The 19,230-nt window shown below is 42.0% G+C and overlaps 1 protein-coding gene across 1 annotated transcript; it reads left to right on the top strand.

Moving 5' to 3' along the window:
- Positions 1–5,969: 5,969 nt before the first annotated feature.
- htra3b (HtrA serine peptidase 3b) lies at positions 5,970–17,006 on the top strand (the record flags this gene model as incomplete). Its single annotated transcript, XM_079184477.1, has 10 exons — positions 5,970–6,384; positions 10,764–10,863; positions 10,983–11,115; positions 11,924–12,013; positions 14,734–14,928; positions 15,050–15,082; positions 15,263–15,377; positions 15,467–15,524; positions 16,620–16,715; positions 16,838–17,006. 10 exons carry the CDS (start codon positions 5,970–5,972, stop codon positions 17,004–17,006), a joined length of 1,404 nt encoding a protein of 467 aa, XP_079040603.1.
- Positions 17,007–19,230: the final 2,224 nt, after the last annotated feature.

The raw sequence follows: 19,230 nt of genomic DNA, 5'->3' as shown, positions 1-19,230 counted from the left end.
GTCAAGTATTTGTTTTACAAGAAAAAATATTCTTTTTCTTAGTGCAACAAAAACTTCAGCAGATGGCTGGATGAATGTTTGAATGGCAGGATGAATCTTTTTTTGGTACAGAAATGTATGTTTCATGAGAAGCCTTGTGAATTATTATGCCTTAAGCAATAAGACTACAGAACTGATTCAACTGTTCCCAGAAAACCCATCTTTAAGACTTTACTTTGATAATTAAGGGACCAGGGTGCCCAAGATGTCCAATCAACTCATCTATTGCATTGTGAAACTGTGTGTTCAGAATTCACGATTCAACTTTACTCAGGCCTCTGAATATTCACAGGGAAAAGATAAATATACTAAACCAGAAAACAGTTACTGTCTTTAAAAATTGGATAGATGTGTCATTGATGATTTCTACTTTTTCAGTTTCTTTTTGTAATTCTTTAAACAAGAAAAAAAACTGCTGATTACAACTGATCACTCATAAACAATAGTACACCATCTGCATAGAATGAAATCTTATGTTCTGGTACTTGTCTGAATTCCCTTTAGCTGATTATTTATTCTGAGGCTTGAATCAAAGCAAAAAGTAAGAGACACGACCCTGTTCTGTTCTACTGTTGGAAATGCGCGACATGACAACCATTCGGCAATAAAACCAGAATGTAACTTGACTCAATCAGTGGAAATATTCCCAAAGCAAATCCTTGCATCGTTAGTACTCCCACACCATACAGTCAAATGCTTCATGATTTCTGGTGGTGTCCCTCTTATAGTGTTGAGTTCAATGACTATAGTGTTCAAAAGAGGTCTTCAGACACTTTTGTGACACCTTTAATATATTGAATACGCAAACCGTGAGGAGCAGATTCGTTCATCCGGGTTTTATCCGCTTAATAAAATGTAAAGTTAAAATAAGTTATTACTTCTCTAATATATAGTTTGAGTATTTTTTGCTATTTAGTTTGATAAGATTGTTCCTCTTGCCATTGCAGGAGGAGAAGACGAGTTAATAATTGAAATGGTCTTTTTTTCAGAAAGTTTCTAAGTTACCTGCAGCTGATTAACAGTGTGTTGGAGTTTTTCTCATCAAAAGGCCATCGCAAATGTTCATGTTATTCTGAGCTGCAGTTATGGAATAAGTCTGTAAGAGCAACAATGCTGTTTCTTCACTGCTGCCTTTGAATAACAACACACAGAATGATACCTGCTGTCTATGTTAGTCTGTTTCTGTCTCAGCACCATGAACCATCTGAACAAACAGGTCTCTGCTCTAGGTTGTAGACAAGATCATAAACGAGCATAAGACCAGATGTGGGTCTACTCTCTTGAAAGAGGACGGCAAAATCATTACAGGATTATGCAACGCTAATGACAGACTGTTACTTAATGACCATAACTACAACTACATTTGACAGCTGAACCACTGAACATGTTCATCAACAGGGTTTTAAAACGAAAACCATCTTCGTCCACACGGCCATTTGACCATCATTTACGACATGATTTCCATCCATACCAGCACTCCTGACAACCAATATCACATGACTATTCACGTACACTGGGCATGCGGGTGCTGGTGTAAGCAGGAAGTAGATTGGTTGCTTAGTTACAGAGTGTTGTAGTTTTATTTCATATTAAAAGGTTGTGCTCGATACTTAAGATCTTCCTCTATAATCTTCCTCTATATACTCAAACGGACAAATTCCGTGGAACAAAAAAAACAAGTTTTAGTTTTCAAACTTGGTTATAAAGCTGCAGGTATTGTTCAATCTCTCTCACTCACACACACATTAAATTCACTCTAAAATTAACACTTCCTGGGTTTCGTTGTTTGTTCTCACACGCGTAGATCTGCTGCTGGCTGAAGTCCCTGTTGTACTTGAAAGCATTTGTTTCTTTCTGGATTTCACAATAAATAAGAAAAGGAAGAAACCCGTGACTTCAGACGTTGCTCCAACAACAGGCTTCCTCTGCATGCTGGCAGTAGTAGATTTAAAAAATATAGAATTTAGCTGCTTGTACAGACAACAAGATCAGCAACGCCTGTAATCTGTTTTCCATGTTGATAATCAAGGCTATTGTTTCTTTTCTTCCGGCGCCGTGACAAATCAGTGAAGGACACGTTATGACTGCTGACACCAAATCAAGTAGCAAACACTCCACACCATTGTTTTTTTGAAGGTCTACGTTTCCACGGTCCACACTACGGGTACACCCTGGAGTTATCAAACTAACTTAGCATCAATTGAATTTCCAAACCCCTCTGTTTTTGGGGGTTAAAGCTCCGGAGTAGTGTGGATGCTCGGTGTAAACGCAGCAAAGGTTATGCGTATTAAAATGGAGACAGTAGCCTTAGCCTGCTGTCTGGGTCGTGCGTTTGTTTTTCCCTGTGATTCCACGAGTCGTGACAATGATTCAAAAAATATACCAGAAGACTTGGCTTAAGTTTTTGTTTATCTTTTAACTATTTTATTATTTAGTATTGAATCATATAGGTATTGGTTTGGTATGATCACTTAAGGATCAGCTGAAGTGCTTCGTTAATGAGTCATAATGTGTCAAATAGCCGGATAAATATTACCAAGTGCTGTCTGCATCCCTCCATGACCTTCATAAACTGTGTGTTTCTGCTGAACAAGGAGCTCAGTGTTCTCTCAGGTGACTGCTTCAAATAAACACACCCACGGCTGGGTGAGAAACACATGTCTCCATCGACACCCCTCTTGTCTGTCCAAACAAACTTGGACGGTCATCTCTCTGTATATATGAGCCGTCCACAGCCAGCCTCCCCTCCGTGACCGTCAGCCTGTCGGAGGGAAGCAAGAATTAAAAACAGCCTCACATCTGTAGAGAGCGTGTCGGTGGGAGGGTTCGGACAATATGCTGCTATCCATGTGAGAAGCAGCTTAAAGTCCCAGAGAGAAACAACATTTTTGCTAAGTGAGGTCATTTTGGAACAAGGGAAATTCATCTTTTTTATAACCCAAGTATTGTTTTTGTAGATTTGACCGTCGTTCTCGGCTGCTACGATAACATCAGCTTCATTTACCTTCATTTACGCAATGACTCTGTGAGGCAGAGTGCACGTGGCAATTGAAAAAACAGTTTAAACATATCTAAACCATCTTAAAGTGAAACGTTTGACTAAACTTTTGAAAATAGAACGAACACTATTTCTCTTGTGAATATAAGCAATAAAACACACCCTTACTAAATGTGATCCACTCAGGGGTTTTGCTGCTCCAGCCTTATTCTGCCCATTGGTACATTTCCACAACACTTAATTCCATCAGTACAACAGTCAGGTCATACTCTCCGCTCTGCTGAGAACACTTTTTCCTTTGAAGAAATAGTTTGAAAAGGAAACACGTGAACCCAGTAGACCGCTGTTGGTGTCTTATATGAAACGTCACTAAATTGAAGTCGACGTTCAAGTCACGTTACGTTACATTATGTACATTAACAAAGCTGTTTCTTGGAAGTTTTTTTTGAAAGGTTCGTTATTTTGCATGCAACAAGCGTCAATTGAAGGTGAAAAACTGATGCTAGAGCGGTACGTAGAGCATCACAGTTTGAATCGTAGGGCTACCGACCAAGCTACCGTATTTGACGAGTGACATCAATCTTCTCATCTAACTCTCAACAAGAAAGAAAGTATTGAAAATATATTTCCCAAAAGTCAAACTATTCCTGTAACAAACATCACTTTTGCGGTTTTCGATGTTCTGCTACCATCAATGTAACTCAACATAGGAATTAAGATTATTAAGATTAAGATTATACCTTTCTTTTGTTAAAAAGGAAGTATTGCGTGACCCCGGTGAATGTTTCTTCACCTGGCCGTAACGAGTGACATGGCCTTGTTTTATTTGAGCTGGCCTCTCCCCTGCCGGCTTTGATATGAGAATAAATGTCGAACACATTGTACTTTGACCAGACCACACGTTTCCTGTGGTCATATTCATGGTGGATGTTGAGAACTGGATGGACTCAAAGATGGCGCCCGTTTCTTCCAGTTGAAGTTGCGAGTCCATATGTACGCTAAAGGATTTTCTCTCTTCCTGGTTCTTGTTTTTCTAGCGTCTGTAAAGTTTTGAATGACACTAAACCTTCATGATGCACACATTGAATGGTAATACAAATAAATATGAATGTTTTTGTTTGCTGTTGGTTTGCTGTCAACAATTTTACAAATGTCTTTTTTATAATGGAGGTCTATGGGAAAAATGCTTTTTGGGCCCCAGGTTGTTTTGTTCTTCGTCTCAGCACGGTGATAAACCACAAAGTGGCAGCAGGACTGACCTTCACACCACATCAAACTCTGACTCAACATAGCTACATTGTTATCTTGGGATAACGGTCTGTAATAGTAAATGAAAAACCTTTAGGTTTAGCCACAGCTGCTCTAGGTTTCCTTGCTTACCATTCCTTGTCACAGGAAGTAGAAAAACAAAAGTCGGAATCACCTCTGGAGTCAACCAGCACCTCCAAAAGTAGAAAGACAGGTTTAAATGTGTGTGTGTGTGTGCTTGTGTGTGACTGCATGGTCTGGTCGTCTTAAATTGCCCTTACAAGGGGACAGTGTGAAAGCACGTCCACATATCCCCAGTCTGCACCAAAGAATGACTTCATGTTTTGGAAAAAAAGGGGAAAAAGGAAAAGCAGCAAGCTCATGAAGCTGAGTTCTGTCTCTGGGATTCAAGGGTCTGTGTAGTGTAGCCGACTCATTGGTTGAGAGGGCTTACAGTTCTACGCCATAATTTGGCTCACATGGGCTGCTGACGTCAAACATTTAAGGATGTCTCAAATGTTCCCGAACAGAAGAACCATCAAAAGAACGACTGGAGTTGGGGTTAAAGGAAAATAATGTATGTCGGTGCATTGACCCGCCAACCAAATACCAGTATTAATATCAGTGGAAAGATAAACCTGGAAATTACATTTCCTCATTTATGGAAAAGGAAAAACTTTCCTTTTGTGATGATTTTGTCCGTCCCCATGGTGGTGTTTTCGAGCACCAGACTCCCTTTAGAAAAACTCTCATTTTACTGCACTATGTCTGACAGTGTTCCATGCTCAGTCCTGGTTCTGGTTCTCCCAGTGCCTCCCTTCCCTCCAGCAGGCCCAGCAATACGGCCTGGGTTTCATTTGATTTTGGGCGGAATCCGACGCGGTGGCACCGATGACGAGAATTAAGAATAACTATATAGAAATAGACCGTGGTCTCGTTTACTGATGGAGGTCATATAGAGGATCAGAATTAAACTGAGACTGATTCATAACCAGTTAAAAGTTTCTCACAACTTTTAATACAAAACACTATAAAACAATCAATGCAATAAAAATATGTTCTATGGTAATTCATAATGAGAAGACACATGCAATCTATTAAAATTGATAGAAAATGCTTGATGCATTAAGGGGACCTCAGTATTTCTAGAACTTTAACAGCCTCCCTCATTACTGCACCCACTAGACCTGCCAAAAATGTATGAAGGCAGGATGATTCTGAGGTCATACATGGTAACAGCGGTGTTGCAAACATCAGCATCTGAGCTCTGTCGCCACCCCTCCAAGAGCGCAGCTCCCTCCCACATCTCCTCCCTCTCTCCAGCCTCGCTGCTAGAGGCGCTCATCCTGCCAACTGAGTGGATGTGCATTGGACAGACAGAAAACACCCAGCTTCACTTCACTGGATGCTTTCTACCGACAGCTGGTTCGCCCCTGGACGCGCAATTACGCACGGCTGCAAAATAACAATAACAAGCTCATTGTCCAATTTTAAATATCAGGATCGCTTTATTCTGATGTATTTTTCAAAACTAAGGGGACGTTTATCTTTCTGTCTTCCGTGTGTGTGGATTTCCTTCTGCAACGTCCCCAGAAAGTGATGAGCAGTGCGGAGCCAGGGATTGTGATCTCCGCGTAAACTTCTCCTCTCTTTCTCTCTATCCGCTGAAAATATTCCATTAAGAATGCAAGTCCTCCTGTACACAGCCGTGTTCCTGTACCTCAAGGAGTCCGCCGGCGCACAGCCAAAAGACAAGTGTCCGACGCGGTGCGATGTGAGTACCTGTCCGAGCCCCGGCTGCCCCAGCGGCTACGTGCCGGACCGCTGCAACTGCTGCCTGGTGTGCGCCCAGGCAGAGGGAGAATCGTGCGGCCGCAAGGACGACCTGCCTTGCGGGGACGGACTGGAGTGCAAACACCCGGGGGGCAAGCGGCTCTCCAAGGGCTTCTGTCGGTGCAGGTTCCGCCAGGACGTGTGCGGCAGCGACGGGAAGACGTACAGCAACGTGTGCCAGCTGAAGGCGACCAGCTGGAAGGCGCTGCAGCAGGGACTAACGGGCATCACCCAGGTCCAGAAGGGACCGTGTGAGAACAGCACAGGTACGATTTATGCATTGGTGGCTTCATTTGGTGAATCAGAAGCACTGGACAGGGCCGGACCAAATATTTGTAAGACCTTAAGCAGAGTCCAAAAACTACTAAATAAACTATATTAATAAGCCAACATTTTGATTCAAAAAGGAGACAAAACCTGAAAATAAAAATAGAAATATATGTTGTAGAAAAACAGCCAGACCTTCATCAACATTTTTTCTATCGCACCAAAATGCTTCTTCCAATACTTCTCAGGTGGTTCGGTGTTTGCATCAAAGTACAACAGTTGCCTTGTTTGCCAATAAGTCATCGGGGCATCAACAGAGCAGAGCTTTGGCCTTCCCAGTAGAGTAGACAACCGGTTGACTTTATAACTAATTATGTTATGTCTCCGTTAAAAGAAACAATATGTGCCAATCCATCTGTCATCTTAAATGTATCCGGATAAAATCCATTTCATTTACACTGAGCCACATACGTATGTCTCTGTGGTACGTCAGGGTTGGCCCTCCTCTGTTTGGTAACAAAAAACACCAGAAAAAAGAAACTTTAGTTACACCAATAACAGTTGTTTTTACTTGCTATTTCTAAGGCCAAAAGTGAACCTCAGTCTGCTGTTAGTAGAGTCGAAATGTGTTTCCCACAATCATGTTGACTCATCGGGAGAGTGTGCGGTCCGGGCCTTAACCCCCACCTCAACAAACCGCCCTTTGGCTTTTCTCAATTGTCTCCACATTAATTAGAGCCAGATTAATAAGGCTTGGTCACCAGAGTAATGATTCACAGCAGCAGTAAACACTGGTTAGAGGGCAGGTGCAGGTTTAACAGCCTGTCAAAGCGGCCCAGAACCAGTCATTTGGAATTAACCACACCTCTTGTGAAGAGATGTTCTTCTGTCCTGCAGACTGACCTAGATAATTCCCTCAACCCAGACACAGAGTTCATGTGCAGGCCGTTCTCCGTAAACAACGTTCCTCATGTAAGGCGGGGGGCAGATCTACATTCTAGAAGTTTATAACGGACAGCAATATTAGTTGGTACATTCGAACCACTTTGGTTTAGAGTGAAATATCTTGGCAGCTATTGGGCGGATTGCCAATAACGTTTGTACATACACTGGTTGTCCCCAGAGGATGAACCTTAAAGATGATCTGATCTGATTCGATGATCTCCCAGCATTAACTAGCACTGAGAAGTTGCAGAATTATACATACCATTGTGTGCCTAACTGTTGTTTTTAACCGAGCTGATTGCAGGAAATGCCTTTTGCTACCTCAGCGATTGTTTATTACGTGCGACCCCGACCGGCCGGTTAAGAGGAGTGAGGAGTCAGCAGCCAATGACGGTATTAAACAGTCAATAAAATGTCACAAACATTGTGAATCACCGCAACCATTGAAAGGAGCTTACAAAAATACATCAGGCTGATGGGTCCAGCGGTATGGGAGATTAGCTGTTGACAGACACACACATGACCGAACGCATGATCTCCCCACAGGCTTACGGCCTGGCAGAGATAATAAATATGGTGCGCATGATGGCAGAAACACACACACATACAAAGCACACACATGGCCAGTATCTTGTGGACCGATTCCAGCATCTGCTGTTTTACAGTCCTTCTCCTGTCCACACTTCTGCACATGTTCCTCATTTCCTCTGTCACACTGATATACATGCTCCTGCCCGCAGCTCTGCAGTTTATTAGACTACCGTCTCCATTCAAAACATAGCGGGGAGAAAAGTTACTGGCCGTTAAATAATCATCCTTCCTTTACTACATGTTGTTTTACTTTCTCACCATCTCTCCCTCTCACGAGCTTAACTTGTAAAAGTAGAGCACGACGGCTGCTCGGAGGAAGCGTTTCACAGACTGCAGCTAAACAAAATCACCACGCTGTTCCAAACAAAGGGAGAGGGTCCGTTGCATCTCCTCCAGCCATTGAGTTCAGCTCTGCACACTGTGAAAGTCCACTGTGAGACACTTTAGTTGTCTTTTACATTTACGAGCTTTCGTGTGTTGAAGCTAAAAGACTAAACGCAAACTTCACTCGTCAAGCTTGTATTTTCTTACATTTAAAATGATTCCCCAGAGAATTCTACAGTTCGACTCCACACGTTGCAATACACATACGAACGTAACATGTGCAGTTATAAAATCAAACTTCTATCTGTGATCATCATCAGCTGACTAAGTCCTGCAATATGTCAGGCGATAATCTATGTTTTTGCTCAAAACGTAGCTATGTGTTGCAATTAATTGTTACATTTGTTACATTTGCCTGATGCTGATGTTAAAGGAACGGTCAGAGAAAACATTTGAAAGCATCCTTTTAAGGACAACACGTAGCCACAGCACATGTGGGGCCAGGATACGGTGCGTTAGACGGACAGACGGGGAGAGACCGTCTGTTCGGTGCTGATGAATGAAACAGATTGCTGCTGACTGTTACAATAATCACCACAATCCCCTGCTCAAGGGGTTACAATCATCTGAAACACACACACACACACACACACACACACACACACACACATACCAATGGGAGATATCAACTGAGGAAACAGGAAGTCCCTGCAGCCCAGAGTTGTGGCAGACTCTATTTACATTTCCCTTTGATCACAAACCTTTTATTTTGTCAAGGTTTTAAAGGGTATGTGGCTGGCACACACACACACACGCACACCATGTCACTGGAGCGTTGCATGCTTACGGGCGTGGCTAACTAAAAATATATGGGTGACTGACCTGCAAGTCCCAACTCCCAAATCGCTTGTGGTAAATCATTCAGCATCATTTTCTTTTTACCAAGAAAGTTTCTCCCCCAAATCAGTAGCGGAGCTTTAAAACCCTAATTAATCAACGTAAATGTGTTTAGTACAGTTTTATTCTTGGGTCTTTCCCAAATGTCTGGTGTAAAGTGATTCCAACTCCATGTCATGTCATGACAGTTTCCACATGTGTTGTTTTAAACACCCGCCCTTCTGCTCGTGTATTTGAACTCTACCAGCAGCAACAGCAGTGTTTTCTCTCTTTCTTATGAAAGTGAACATTACCTTATTAATGGAAACAAAGAAACATTTTGACTTGGGGCAGAGCTTTACTCTGCTATGGTGATCCACGGCAATTTGGAAATTGAAGCTGCACTTAATACCAGTGGATGAACAGACTGCGTGTGAGGTGAAAGGCCTGGAGCGAAATAATCGCAGACTGCCGTTCAGCTCTGCAGAGATGTATTAATTGATTAGGTTTTTCCCTTTGAAGGAAATATTTGAATGGTGATTGAATGATAAAGACCAGTTATGTCATAAACGTAAACCCGCTGGCTACAGACAGATTGTGTCTGTCATTTGAGAATCTTGTTTCAGTCTAAACTCACAAACCCTGAAAGCCGACTTGGCTCAGCGGTGTACAGCGCAGCTTTAGGAACGTGTACCTCATTATTACTGCTGGAGCAGTGAAGGAGGTTATGATCCTGGCAAAGCTAACTTGGTTTTCCATCAGTGCTGCCAGGTTTGTGCCACCAGGTGGGTTTGTTAATGTCTGGGTAGTGGAACAGAGGGGACTGCTTTGCAACGTCCTGACCTAGATTAGCTCTCCTTACATTCGACTGTGTTCACTGCACATCAGGAAGTCAGTCAGAGAACTCTGTGAGAAAGGGTTTAGTTGCCACCATCAGAGGTCAAGTATGGAGGCCCTAAAGGGTCAAAATGAGCGAGCGGCCTAGTTTGTATCATCTTGTGTGGATTCTGCCAATACACTTTATCAACGGAAGTTATTACGATTGGTCTGAATCGGCCCCCGACTATTGCAGCTCTCTCTGAGCAGCTCCTTAGGAACCACACACAATCAAACAATTCATTTCAAAACCTCAGTCTGGCAACATCACAGTACAACACGAGCAACACTGCTTTGTGCCACTATGACAGTCCGATGGATGCAGCATTCGGGGATGTGCTGTGGGTCAGTGCTGTGGTTCTGCTCGTACACGGTGTACTTCATACCTTCCTGACATGAGGGTTTCTGATTGGTGATATTCCTACACTCAGTGTTTTATGGAGTAGCGCAGGGTTCAATCCTTGATTCCCATGCTAATATTGGAGGTGTGCCTTTCTTTTAATCCGAATCATTTTAGTAGACTGGATGAACCTAAACATCCTCCAGTCAAGTGTTTATTCATCTTTGCTAATCGTTCTACTGTTATTGTCAAAACATTCTCTTATCTAACCGTCTAATGCTGACGTAAAAGAATTTGGGACTCCATTTGGACTTTCCCCGGTTAGATTACTGGAACAGGCTTTCTTCTTGCTTGTATCAGTCTTCATGTTATTTGATTATACCTCTATCAAAGTGTTGAAATACATAATTCTTCTTGCCAGTATAGGTCCTTCACATGCTGCCAGTCCTCGTTACAAGTTCAACTTCATAGCCGACGTGGTGGAGAAAATCGCCCCTGCTGTGGTCCACATCGAACTCTTCCTCAGGTACTGACTGTGTGGACGTGTGTTTGAGGGTTATAACTTTGTATAACTTTGCTTTTAGGTTTATCAAATGGTTTTTATGAGGTAGATTAGTTTAAACGGTTGTTTTATTCACACCCCAGGCATCCTCTCTTCGGTCGGAACATCCCTCTTTCTAGTGGATCTGGGTTTGTGATGTCAGACAACGGACTGATTGTTACCAACGCCCACGTAGTATCCAGCACCACACCAGTGTCCGGTCAACAGCACCTCAAGGTAATGAAATACTGTTTTCATAATTTATGCTTCACTTTAAATGCTCACATTTCCCACATGCTTAATCCTTACTAAGCCAACTCAAGTTGTGTTGAAATTGATTTGCCAATATTATCCTCAGGAGGCTGAGAGGATGAATTTAAAGAAACAGAGCTGGAGTAAGGACGTGGTCGGCCTTGCCTGACTCCATCCAAAGTTAAAAGATACACCTACCCATACCTCTAAGGCTCACTGATGAACATGGTTTATCTTGCATGTAATCTGCACACAAACAGGAATGTAAAAACGACACATTTTGGTTTAAGGAGGAGTTACACGCTGTTTTCTGAAAAAACATCAGTTTATCTTAGTGGCCAGCAGTTTCCCTCTACTTCCACTTCTTATGCTATGCTAGGCTAACCACGTCCTATGGATCTTCTCCTCTTACTCTCAGAAAGAAAACAATTATGAGAATGCACGTTTTGTTAATTGTTATTCGGGTTTCTTTCGTGGATTCATCCACTGTAACAGGATTAAGAATTTGATGTTAAATCCTCAATACTTTCAATGTTTGGCACTCAAATGGACAAATATATCAGCGTTTAACATTGACACCAAATACTGGCTGTTTGCAAATTCAAGATATTGGCAATGACCTTAAAACATGATATCTGGTTGAACCACCATTGGCTCAAACACAACTTAGCTAGGTTATTTAGAAGATGCATAGGGCACTGCTGGATATACTATATCCAATACAAAGCTAACTTCAAAAATACAAATATGAATTAGATTTCATTTGAGATGTTTCTTCCATTCTTCCTTGCAGGTCCAGATGCATAATGGTGATGTATATGAAGCCAACATCAAAGACATTGACAAAAAGTCAGACATTGCTACCATCAAAATCAATTCACAGGTAAGTGCACAGCTTTATGGGATGTTCTCAACTAGCAATAGATAAGAATAGAATTAAAGAGTTTTGCTGCCACTCTGAGCCAGACCGTTCTAGTCACATGAGAATAAACAAGCAACACAGAACCTTCAACTAAGAAAGTACTTGTGGAGGTAAAGTGGGGATATGCATCGGGGTGAATGTTCCACAGCATAGACGTTATAGGGTGATGAATGTCCAATAAGGGATATATAGATGAAAAGATACAGGTGTCGATCACGTGTGCTGCTCCTACATCAATTCCCAAGTTGTATTAGTTTGCTGATTTACTGAGCGGATAAACCATGCATTTTATGCTCATGTTAGATATTTATTTAATTGTCCAATAATATTTTTGAAGATTGCATCCTGCGTATAGTTTTGCTGTAAAAAATAATTCAAGTTTTGGTTGAATATTGAAGAAGTAAATCCCTATCCCAGGAAGCCAGAGGTGCAGTCATGACCTTGGACATTTGTTCAGAGATTGGGTGGTGCTCCTTGTCTTCTCCTACTTAATACACTGCCTGGCCAAAAAAAAGGTCACACACTCTAATATTTCGTTGGACCGCCTTTAGCTTTGATTACGGCACGCATTCGCTGTGGCATTGTTTCGATAAGCTTCTGCAATGTCACAACATTTATTTCCATCCAGTGTTGCATTAATTTCTCTTGTATTGATGATGGTAGAGTCTGACCGCTGCGCAAAGCCTTCTCCAGCACATCCCAAAGATTCTCAATGGGGTGAAGGTCTGGACTCTGTGGTGGCCAATCCATGTGTGAAAATGATGTCTCATGCTCCCTGAACCACTCTTTCACATTTTGAGCCCGATGAATCCTGGCATTGTCATCTTGGAATATGCCCGTGCCATCAGGGAAGAAAAAATCCATTGATGGAATAACCTGGTCATTCAGTATATTCAGGTAGTGAGCTGACCTCATTCTTTGAGCACATACTGTTGCTGAACCTAGGCTCCTACCTATTTGCTTAGTTAAATCCAGGTGGCGACTTTTTTTTGGCCAGGCAGTGTATCATTCAAGGTTTTGGAGCATGGAATGCCTGTGCTGTAAAAGATGGCACCGTTTGGCTCTTGGCACTTGTACCTGCATAAGAATTCTTGAGTCATGGCCACCACCTTGTTTTGTGGGGTCACAGTGATCTTGAACTTTGACCACCAAATTCACCAAAATCATTTCCTTCTTAAGTCCAAGTGGAAGTTTGTGCCAAATTTGAAGAAATTCCCTGGAGGCGTTCCTGAGCTATCACGTCCACCAGAATGGGACGGACGTGCAGTCACAGTTACTTTGACCACCACATTCTGACCAGTTCACCCTTGATCACCCTATTATCTTGTTCCAGTAGTTTAGTGAAAGTATGTTTGGAATCAAGACATTTTTTATATGACTTTCACGTTTCATCAAATAGAAATATTCTAAATGCCTTGAGAATCATTTTTTTAATATTTCCCCAAAGCTCAACGGGAGAGCCTGATTTGGTATCTTTGGAAACTTGTATCTATAATGTGTATATATATATATATATATATATATATATATATATATATACACCACTGAACAATCATTGGCCAATTCTTCGCCACACAAGATGTGTTTGTAGAGGTTCTGACACCGATGGGTGGGTTATCCAGTACAAAAATATCTGCTTTCGAAAACCAATATCAGTTGAACCTCAGTTGACGTCTCTGCATTGGAGCTGAGCGAGCTGGATCGGGACCAACACAGGGAGGAGAGAGAGAGAGAGAGAAACACGATCCAAAAGTGCTCCACCTTAAAGAAAGCCTTCCTGCCCATTCCTCCTCTCCTTCAGTCACACCATCTGTCTGCTGAGCATGTGTTTCTACTCAGCTCCATTCTTTCTCTCCCTTTCCCGTCTTCTCGTCATATCCCCTCCCTCTTTCCTTGTGTCTCCTGTTTTGGTATATATTGCACAGTCTAATGCTGCATAGTGATACTTAAGGTCATGTTAGACTTTACAGATGTACTTTTATTGACTGTGTATGTTTTACAGCCGTTATCATCATCATCAGGCTGTTATTCATGGTTTTCCATTCTTGATTTAATTTGCCTTCATGTTCCAGACAGATTGTTGTTTTATAAGCTCTATTTGCTGTACTTGCACACTGGGTTCTTGGAACTGTTACATTAGCAGTTAAAACTTGTGTGTGTCACAAACTGAAGTCATCGACATTGCCGTTTTTGTTTGAACACACATTGGGTGATATTTCCTGAGTGTGACACGTGTAAATGTACAGGCTTCTGGCACGAGGCCATTGTGCGTATGGAAGATTCATGAGCAGAGGAGCAGCAGCTTCACAGCTGTGAAAGAGGTTTGATGAGGAGGAATGCAGCACAGAGTAACGGAAAGTTCAACTTCTCACAACCAGAATTACATTTGTGTACCTTTGCTCTATAAGCGTGCACATTTTATGACCAATAATGTTGAAGAGACTCGCTCCTCTGGAAACGAAAAAAAACAAAACACACCTGTGTATGGAGGTGAACATTAAAAGTTATTACCTCAATAATGTGTTATGATTGTCTTTTACATTGCAGTACCTCTGGTTTTGACCTCTGGGTTCAACACGGTGCACACCGCTGTTTTATGTGCAGCAGGATGGTCCTGGCTAGTTTTAAGGTTTGAAACAAATATCCTATAGCGTTATCTTGCCCTCTGTGCCTCTTCCCAGATGAAACTGCCGATATTGTTTCTGGGCCACAGTGCAGACCTGAGGCCCGGGGAGTTCGTGGTTGCCATCGGCAGCCCCTTCGCCCTCCAGAACACCGTCACCACAGGCATCGTCAGCACCGCCCAGAGAGACGGCAAGGAGCTGGGCCTCAGGGACTCCGACATGGACTACATCCAGACGGACGCTATAATCAACGTGAGAATACAGCAAAGTTATTGTTTAGCGGTGCAGCAGGTTGTAAAAATGCCATATTGTACGTTGTGAGATTGTCCAGTTTTTACACCACAGTACTGTTATTTTGTGTTGTCCTTCACAGTACGGGAATTCAGGAGGACCTCTTGTCAATTTGGTGAGCTTTTGGTTTCCTACCTCAGAGCTTGTTTGCTGTAAAACACCTTTCTCTCTCTCCTGGGTCTGGTTGTTCACTTCAAATACAAATTGCACAACCACTGCATTTGGCTAAAAGTAACCCTAAGATTCTGAAAATGTAACTAGCCGTTGACTTTGTCCTGCTGTGTCTGTATTTGAGGATGGGGAGGTGATTGGCATCAACACCCTGAAGGTTGCAGCAGGAATCTCATTTGCCATTCCCTCCGACAGGATCACTCGCTTCCTCAACGATTCACTCGACAAGCACAGCAAAGGTGTGTCTGACAGCGATGTCACTGGGCCGGGATTAAACCTCTTCAAGTGTCCCGCTGAATAGACAGAAACTAACTGGAGTCTCTTTCAGATGTAAGGTCAATGAAGAAACGTTTCATTGGAATCAGGATGCTGACCATCACACCGGCGTAAGTCTAAACTAATGACAATCATTGTGTGAATAGGAAATATAGTAAATAGAGAAAAGAGATAACAATATAGAGTGATGGCATCTTATGTTGTTAATTGAATAATCAATTATCAATGTTGTCAAAATACTCACCTGCTGCACTTATTCAAAGCATGTTACATAATAAACCAGGTGTCCAGCTCAAAGCAACATCTAAATCCACAGCTCTTGAAAGTAGCAAATGTGTCCCACAAGGATCTATTTTCGGTCCTCTTCTGTTCACATTGTACTGAAAACAATTCCCTAAATAATATCCCTTCCCTCCTTATTTAGCCTCATTGAAGTGCACCTTTCTATGCTGTTGACACAATTATTTATTGTATCGTCTCTCTTGCAGCATGAATTTTCTTTTAACAGTGACTAAAAAAGACTTGAAGCTTGTATTGCTGCGTTATGTTATTTACACATTCGAAGAAGAAGTTATTGGACCACCCAACTACTGTAGCAGGCCGTGGCTAACTATTAGGAATGTTTCTACTTTTATAGGCAATTCAGTTTTTATTTTTGAAACAAGGCTTATCTCAGCTTAATGGTAGCTTGTTTCAGACATTGTGTTCGTCTTTGTGTGACCATGAGGATGCGCTCTACACGCATCTCATCAGTGCTGACATGCCTTTGATTCTGTGTATTGTAAACTTGGTAAAAGCTTCATGTATACCGCTGCCTCTCCCCGAAACCCTCTGTGTTTAGAAGTTATCTTAAATTGCAACATTTTCTCTCTCTGTGTACATTGAATTGTGTGTGTTTTAGACGAGTGCTCTTCATTGGTTTATGACTTTAGATAGGACAATCTTTTATGTGTTGAATTTGAAAATTAAATTGTCAAATTCAGATTTTGTGGCATATTTTGTGTTATCTGTCTTTTGCTTTATGACTAACTTTTTGCGGTCTAAGTCAGGACACTGACTCTTGAAAACAAGGCAATGAGGCTCAAATTAAATTAAAGGTTAAATAAAGATACAGTATGTATTAGTATTTATACACCTTGTGGTTCCTGAACTTTGTTTAGATGATAATGAATGATAATGATAAGGACAATATTTGTTGGTTCTAGGTTGATTGCAGAGCTTAAACAACAGAACCCAGACTTCCCCGATGTTACCAGTGGGATTTATGTTCATGAAGTTGTTCCTCACTCACCTGCACAGAAGTAGGTTTTTATTATTGATTCATTCCTCAAACCAAAGCAGTATCCAGTGTGTTCCTCATTTCTGAAGTGAAATGAATGCTTGACCTCTAACAGGCTCTATTCACTCCTCTCTTTGTCTCCAGAGGCGGGATCAAAGATGGCGACATTATTGTGAAACTGAATGGCAAACCGCTGATGGCCACGGCCGACCTGCAGGGGGCACTGCAGGAGGAGACAGCCCTTCTGCTGGAGGTCAGGAGGGACAATGACGATCTGCTCTTCAACATCGAACCTGACGTTATCATGCAGTAGACATCGGGAAGCGCCTCTCTCATGTGGAGTTAGATCAACATGTAAGGCCTTATTTTTGTGAAAGAACACGGTGGATGGTGGAAGCTCTGCATCAGTGCAGTGGAACTTTTTGTCAAGCGCACACTTCTTCTGGTACTTTGGGAACTGGCTATTAACAGTACCAAAGTAAAAGAAGCCCATGGGCGACATGGTGCAATGCAGTTTTGGTACCCAGGATGTACAGCTGTGCCTTCCATCTGCTCAGACCAGGTCAACGTTGGAACAGGTCCATACATGTACACCCTACAGAATTGCATAAACCCAAACCCTATACTATGTTATGTTTCACTTTGATTATACATTTTTTAACCAGTAGACACATTTGCTGTACAAGTATCTCAGAAATCTGATGTTGATATGAGGCAATCATGGCTCACATTCACATCATTCACATCACAAAAAGATAAAAGCAATGTTGATGAATGTACAGTTGAATTGATAATTTCCCATAATTTTATTTTAAAAACGATGGTGATTATGGTGAAATTGCTCTAAAGCAGTTTTCTGAGTGGTAGACATGGTCAAAAGCTTCCATAAATAAGTCGACAAAACTCCCATGACCCCTCTAGTATCCATCCAGAATCTGCGTTGCTTCCCACTAGAACTGGTTTTCGTGGCCTGTGGTCAGTACGCCGAGGCCCCCAGCCTCACATGCCACCCATTTGGCAATTCACCTGACCTTCACCTGAGTGAGAGAAGCAACAAAGATTCATGTATACGGCCATGGCGACAGCCTGCACTTGACCCTTATGTTCAAGTGGGGCCAGCATTTGCAAGGCAGGACCCCCGTTCTCCCTAATCCAAATCCATGTGAGGTAGGTTGCTTCTCAATTTGCCTCCAAAAGGAACTGAGCTGGAATAAGCAAAGCTCTTGATTTACTAGTCGATCTACATTCAAACCATCATCTTACGTCGTGAGCTTTGGATGATGAGTAAAAGAATTGTGGGCACAAGCATCTAAAATGAGTTTCCTTTGGAAGGTGTCTGGGCAGGGTTAGGAGCTCAGAGGAGAACCGCTGCTTCTTCTTGTTGAAAGGAGTTAGTTGAGGTGGTTAAGGCATCTGATGAGGCCATCTCCAGGATGCCTCTCTTTTGAGCGGTTCTGGCCCTGTCCAATTGAGAGGAGATAAAAGGGGGCAGAAGGAGAATACACTGGAAGGATTATATATCCCATCTGGCCTGGTACAAATTGCGCTTCCCTCGGTTGACTAGGAGGACGTGCCTGGGGAACCAAATGTATCGGCTACTTTGCTGACTGGATGGATGGATACTGAGAGTCACTGGGTGTGGCTTGTGATTGCCAGTCTGACCCAAAAATAAATGCACCCATGCCAACTTCAATTTCAAATGAACAAACAGAATTGTATTGAATGATAAAGAGGTTAATAAGATCAAGTCTGTGTTCGTCAAAACATTCAAGTCATTATCCATTAAAAACGTCGTGTAATCTTAACAATTCAGTCACCTTCATCGACTCTGCTTTTATCACTTATCATTTGAGTTCCCACATAGACTAGAGATGATTCTTAACAGTGTACCAAAGTGTCTTGTGTCTTGCACAGTGGACTACACTTTGCACCATTTATTCACAAAAAAAAAGGAAGAAAGGGTTTTACTTTTGTTAATATTGGCCTTTAATCATCAGCCAGTGTGGTCCACTGCAGATATGATGGACGGCCCCTGACCTCAACGAGTGAGTGTTGTGTTTATTATTTGTATTATTTGTACTGTATGTCAGTTGTATAATCAGAGGAACCATTCCAGAGTGTTGCGGGGGGGGGTTGCTTAACAGTTGGGGAAACCTGCAATGAAACCTGATTTATTTTAGGTATTAAAATGGTTTGATTAAAAGATAATGAATTTAGGATGGGCAGCTTTCATTCCAAAACTTTAAAACCCTTTATTGTAAATGGCGATGACTTGCATTGTATCTTTTGCTGGAAGATAAGTTCCTATAGCCCCAAACAAAGTACTGTAGTACAGCTTGAGTATGGCTGGATGAGGGTGTATCCCAGAGGAGTCCATCCAATCCGAGCCCTGAAGTTGTATCACCGCTGAAAGACATTGGTTCTAATGGGGTTCCTTGTTCTAGGTCTCAATCCTAAAAACCTTTACAGAAATAATCTGACAAAAACATGTGAGACAGGCAATGCATAGGGTCCTTGATTTAATATTTATTTTGGCA

Source organism: Pholis gunnellus (assembly GCF_910591455.1).
Source record: "Pholis gunnellus genome assembly, chromosome: 23".
Lineage (NCBI taxonomy): Eukaryota > Metazoa > Chordata > Actinopteri > Perciformes > Pholidae > Pholis > Pholis gunnellus.
The sequence above is the reverse complement of the archived record's forward strand: the minus strand, read 5'-3'. Positions and strand labels throughout refer to the sequence as shown.